Source organism: Trachurus trachurus, assembly GCF_905171665.1.
Source record: "Trachurus trachurus genome assembly, chromosome: 14".
Lineage (NCBI taxonomy): Eukaryota > Metazoa > Chordata > Actinopteri > Carangiformes > Carangidae > Trachurus > Trachurus trachurus.
The window spans coordinates 18,924,097-18,930,505 of record NC_139903.1 but is presented as its reverse complement, the minus strand read 5'-3'; the positions used below and the strand labels follow the sequence as shown (position 1 = coordinate 18,930,505).

Below are 6,409 nucleotides of genomic sequence, written 5' to 3'. Positions count from 1 at the left end.
CCATTCTTTTTACAGTCTATGTTTGTAACGAGTGGAAGAGTTACTTCATTTTTTTTTTTAGAAACTTATATGAATCACTTTTTAAAACTGATTTTTATAGACTTGCTTTCAATGTCATCTTCTCTTTTTTAATTTTAATTTTGCTCTTTTACTGCTTTTATTCCTTTCGCAGGTGTACAGGTGTTTTAATTTTGCATTGTCCCTATCAAATAAACTAAATTAAATTAAATTATATTATTTAGGGCTGGGACTCGATTAAAAAAATTAATCGGATTAATTAGAGGCTTTGTAATTAATTAATCGCATTTTAATCGCATATAAATATTTGACCTGAGAACAGTGAGAAGCATTTTTTTTTCACATGGATTTTAGTATACCATTGAATGACTGAATACATAAGCTTAAGCATTCAAGGTGCACAGCAAATTCGCCGGTGTTAAAATTCCAGTGTAACATGAAATTAACACAAATCAGAGTTATTTTAACACTTACCAAATAATAACTAACACTTGCAGAGTCAGTGTTGGTGTAGATTTTGGGAGTTACACAGTTTCACACTCAGAGTGTTAACCTTTGACCACGCCCCCATTGACGGTTAAGAAATGCAGCTCTGGATTTTTGCAGTCGCCATTTTTCCCTCTCATTGCGGTAAGTTAAACTCTCTCAAATTCCATGTTTTAGCTCAATATTATAACATATTTATTTAGAACAATGTAAGATAAAGTTTATTTACCGGACTACGAATATTCTTAAAGTGTTTTATCAATTTTTAAACCGTTTTTCGTCGAAGTGTCTGATTGCTAGCATAAAGTCTGTAACTTATAGCATGTAAGTTAATACCGTAGGTTAGTTTTCAGTTTTAGACAGCACATGCGGGTAAATTTTGAGATGTACTGTCTTTGTCATGTGAACTGAAGTATATATTTTACATATTTTGGGGAATGGTACTTTTTAAATGTGCTTTGCAATGAGAAACGTAGTTGCGGAGCGCCTGGGCTGATTGACTGAATCACTAACAGGTGTGCTAATTGCTGGCGGGAGACATTGAGTCCAGAGACAGACCGCACCTGCAGGACCACTTCCCTTCTCTTGTGTGAAAGTGCTAGCTGCCCAACATAGTCAGCACAGGTGGGTAACGTTCCCATTTAAGTGTCTTCACACACTGTACGAGGCGTCGCGCGGGTGCTAGTCTCGCCGTGCTGGCCGCCAAGCCTTGCGGCGCTTACCGCGGCTCCACCGGGACTCAGCCCCGGTGGAGCCGCGGTAAGCGCCGCAAGGCCGGTGGAGCCGCGGTAAGCTTGCCGCAAGGCTAAGCTAACCGCAGGCTAAGCGGCTAGCTTAGCCCGCGGTTAGCTTAGCTTAGCCGAGCAATTCGGCGCGAACTCCGCTACCGCGTAGCTGAACACTTGGCGCGAGGCGGCTCCGATGGCTGCGCGAGCTCTGGTACCGCGAGGCTAAACAATTAGCGCGAGGGAGCTCCGCGGGCGGCGCGAGCTCTGCCACGGCGAGGCTAACCGGTTAGCGCGAGATAGCTCTGCCGGGTTCGCGCCCAAGGGCCCCGGTAGAGCCGCCTCGGGCCTCGCGGTTACAGAGCTCGTGCCGCCCGCGGAGCCCCCTCGCGCGAACCGGTTAGCCTCGTGGTAGCGAGCCCAAGGGCTCCATCGGAACTTGGGCCACCGGGCTAAATGCCCTGCAACGTCAAGGGTTCGTCTTTCAGGCTATCAAAAGAGAACATTAATAATCAAAACAACATTGCAAGGATGTGTTAACTAATTTCATGTTGTCTCCCTTTTCACCTGCTGTCTGTTACAGATGGAAACATGCTCCTTAAAGTGCAGTATGAAAACCGCAGGAAATACATTAAGTTGCAGCAAGACGCTGACTTCGCAGATTTCATATCTGAAGGTAAATTTCCAACTGAGATATGACTAATCTAAACTGAGTTAAAATCATTATAATTAGGGCTGGGACTTGATTTTAAAAAAAATCTAGTTGGAGGCTTGTAATTAATTAATCGAAATTAATCGCATATGAATATTTGACCTGAGAACAGTGAGAAGCATTTTTTTTCACATGGATTTTAGTATACCATTGAATAATGACTGAATACATAAGCTTTTTTTTTCAAGGTGGTACTTAACCAAGACTAACAGACTAGGGATGCAAATTAAATTCATTAATCAATATTTGATACATACAGATTAAATGGTCGTTCCTGCCAGTACACTACTGTATTTAACAACTTAGATCACAGAACCATAAACTGATTTGTTTAACTCAGCCTGATGATTTATTAATCTGTAGTGTGACAGACTAGCTACAGTGTGACAGGTCTGTAGCTACATCTTGACCACAGCTGCAGCAGAGGAAACTCCGCTGTTCTCAGCTCCACCGCGACGAGCGCTTTTATTTGAAAAAAAATGTATAGCTCTGTTAGCGACCGGCTTAAATACGGGAGGATACTGCTGTATTTATCAAAGCTTGGTCGCCGTGCTGAGGCACCGGGTCGGTTTGAGCTGCGTTCAGGCTACATTATTTAAAACTCCTCAGGCAGTGATCAGTGTCGGCGGCTTTTTAACTCATTAAATGATTGTACTTGAGTATTATCGGTATGCCTGAAACTCATCTAGTGAGAAACGTTCCGCTGTGCAAAAATAAGTGCGATTAAAATGTGTTAATTTTTGTGTAATTAATTAATCTTAATTAACACGTTAAAGTCCTGGCCTTAATTATAATATTAACACGCTGTTGTGCTGTTTTGTCCCTTAAAGGAGTATTTCGGTCATTTTTGACCCCTAAATCGTTGTCCTGATGGTCACCCAGTGTTGGGGGGAGCAATAAACGCGACTAAAATTGATGCAGGCAAACCAGAGTTACACCATGGCTACCCGGCACTCGGGATACACTACATGAGTTCAATGGTGTCTCGCAAGGATTCCAGTCATGTACCATAGATATTTGATTGTTTTCTGAGTGTTTGTTGTGGTTGAAAGAATTGCTACCCTTGGGGTAGCGTTGTCGCTATCCCTAGCTCCGTCTAGCCATGGTGTAACTCTGGTTTGCCTGCAGCAATTTTAGTCGCGTTTTTTGCTTCCCCCAACACTGGGTGACCATCAGGACAACGATTTAGGGGTCAAAAATGACTGGAATTCTCCTTTAACCTCATAATGCAGTGAAAGACAAGTTCTCCATACCCATGGACAAAATCACTGTGGAAGATGATACAGGCACTGAGGTGGATGAAAGCGTCTTCGCAGAATTATCCGCTATGGAGGGGATTTGCTTTGTCATCAAGAATTGTCATGACGATGGTAAGTTTTATAAAAGATAGCTTGGTTTTATTTTGCTGAAATGTGGTCACTGAAGATGCAACCATTTTAATACTAGCATATGAAATATTAAGACCCTTGTTAGAAAAGGTTTAAAGCTACAGTTGGTAAGTTGATGAAAGTGAAAGTAAACTCTGCGACTTGGTCAGAAATTTCAAAACAATACACCTTTATGAACCTCTGCCAAGCGCCCCCGTACACACAGACACACACAGACTCAAACAGACACTGTATGAATTACCCATTTAATGTCCGACCATCAGAATATAATGACAGTTCCAGCAAATATGACTGAATAATTGTTACCAACTGAAGCTTTCAGTAATGAGTTTAATTGATAAGCGATTAAGTGAAATAAAACAAATTAATGTCAGTAAGTAATGTATAGCACAAATTGTGGCATAGCAAAGCAGACATTTATTTCTTTTGATTCCTAATTATTCAGTCTTGAAGGAGATATAGGGAGTTTCTTGGATGTCCAGTGCTGAATGCAACTGCAAATAACCTTAATTGTTGTTTGTGTTTGAGATTCCCCCTCGTCACCTCCATCGACACCTTCACCATGTAGGAGTGTCTACTCTGGCTCCATAAGTAGCAGTGACGGTGAGGTCTCAAGACCATCAAAGCGAATTAGAAGTGATGAAGAGTCATTACAGAGTTCTTCAGCCAGAGAGGTGAGTTTATCATCATATCCATTTATCTTTTTGCTTACTGTGTGTTCTAATTAATTGTTATCTATGTAGCTGATAAACCAGATCTTGCTGACAAAACCTGGAGGGACAGCAGTGCTCGAGGAATATGAAGAGACTGGTACTTTGCGTGATAGCAGAAGAAGACAGATGGTTAACATTCTAGCAGCGCACATGGTTGAGACTGAAGGGTAAGTTGTTGATACAAGGATATAGATTTGATTCTAAGGATCGGCAAAATTATGTGGAATAGGACAGCCTGTCCCAGCAGTTAGGTGGTTACAACCATTTGATTGACTTTTTCATAAAAAGCCTATATTGCATGATTATTAAAAAATTAAGAGAGTCTGACAGTGACTCAAGGCTGCAGTAGACCTGTATAGCTGCAGTAAATATGATCATTGTCATCCCTATGAAGTCAGGCACTTGGGTAAGTGAGCAAACCATTTTAATTTTTCTTTGCAGGAGAATCCCTCAGCGAATTACTAAAGAGAAATATGCACTTGGAGTTGTCACCTTGTTCCCTTCATTGAGAGATCCACTCTCCAAGAAAGGATATGTAAGTTGTGTATTTTCCCTAAAGTAACAATCGCCTATTATTAATACCTGTTTAAAATATGTTGAATGGATTGGATTTTAAACACACATATTTTACTTCATATTCAAAACAAATATGAAACATTAAGTTTATTAGATAATTCATGTGTGAACCAGGGAGGAGGAGGGATGTTTTATTCAGAATTGCCCTAACTTTTGATTCTTCTATTTCTAAAATCTGACTTGTTCGGTTTTCTTAACTTTTATTCATTCTATGATTTCATTGTTAAAAGGATACTGCTATTTGCTGACCATGAAGATTAACTTTGATCATGTCTGTCTTTGCTAAGGAACACTTTTATGACTGGCAAAGTGGCTCTGGATTTCTGGCATGGCGCCTTAAGACAATTCAGCGAAAGACCGTACTTGGGTCTAAGGAACCGAAAATGCAAACCGTGGGAGGAGGTGGTCCGACGCAGGAAAGGGAGCTACCTGCGATTGGTGGTCAGCTAGATGATGAACGTTGTAAAGAAATCATATCCTTGATGAACCATACCAGTGACAAAGAAGTCATCATGCAGAAGATGAAGGAGACCTTTGAGTATAGGCAGCGCCTCATCCGCAACCCCAATGACTCGCACACTGTACTCTCTGTGTTTCCAAGGCTGCTGGATACTAAAGGGCTGGTCAGTATTGGCATCATTTTCGGTTACCATCATAGCTGAATGTTATGTGTGTGTCATTTGTTAATACTTTTTTTTTTTCTTTGTTGCTGCAGATACTTCAAGACTTCAGCCTCCTCTTTGGACCAGAAATATCTGCCAGACTGCTGGAGAAGTGGCATACCTCCTATAAAGGAAAGGTGATCAGAGAAGCAGAGTGCCTTACTTCCACCCCAGTGCTCCAGAGTTTGCTGAAGTCTGCTAAGAATCAGTACAGTGAGGAATCATCTGAGGACCATCCAGGTATTCCGTTTTAATTGAATTATTTTGTATGTATTGGGTCATATACATACTTATGATGTAACTCATCGTAACTCAGTTGGAAAAGTGAAATTTTTTTTGTGATTCAAATATAGGTGAGCATGGACTTTTTTTTTTTGTTTCTTACAGGATGGGACAGTGATGTGGCATCTTTCCTACTGCTCTTGCATATCCTACCACCTCAGCCTGTGAAAAAGAAATCACTGAAGATCAGCGCATCCCAGGCCATGGGACACTTAGTTGTGTTTCACAAGGTATGTATTGGGCCACAGTAGGTGCTTATGAAATGTATGTCAGACTAAAAGCACAAACATGTGATGACATGACATTCTCACCCCCACCCCAGTCCTGCAGGAGCTTAGAAGAACACCTACAGAGCTGCCAGGACAGCCATCAGCAGCCATACCTTCTGGCTTCTGGGACCAGCAAGCAGGCCATCAGCTCGTTCTACATTGTGATGGATAAGAAGCTCATCCCCTGCCAGGGAACCACATCATTGGCAGCCCTCGACGAGCTTTTTAAGGTGCATTTTGTCTTCAGTGTAAGCTATGCTGATGCTCTCAATAACCTGTACACATTTATCCAGACAACAGTCTATGGTATTGATGTGGAAACCACCAAAGAAAGCCCAAAGGTGAAAGAATTAAGAGCCAAGTTCATGAACAGGAGCTAAGCCAACAAATTCCAGGTGTCATATTTGTTGACCATTGATTTAACATGTATTATATCCTGGAGAAGGTTTCATGTATGTGTGCGCAGTTAACAAAAAGCTTAAAGACAAAGATGTTGGCCACATTCATGAATAGGAGTTCAGAGCAAATTTCTTGAAAAATGTATAGGTGTCACATTTGTAGATTGTTGCATGATGCAC

General features: G+C 41.3%; 1 protein-coding gene across 1 annotated transcript; it reads left to right on the top strand.

Annotated features, from left to right (window-relative positions):
• Positions 1-626: 626 nt before the first annotated feature.
• LOC310997223 (uncharacterized protein) lies at positions 627-5,280 on the top strand (the record flags this gene model as incomplete). The annotated part of the gene is made up of 8 exons (XM_083986900.1): positions 627-648; positions 1,020-1,128; positions 1,813-1,905; positions 3,174-3,311; positions 3,858-4,003; positions 4,073-4,209; positions 4,484-4,577; positions 4,906-5,280. The coding sequence occupies exons 3-8, from the start codon at positions 1,821-1,823 to the stop codon at positions 5,278-5,280; spliced, it is 975 nt and encodes a 324-aa protein (XP_083843026.1). The 5' UTR covers positions 627-648; positions 1,020-1,128; positions 1,813-1,820.
• Positions 5,281-6,409: the final 1,129 nt, after the last annotated feature.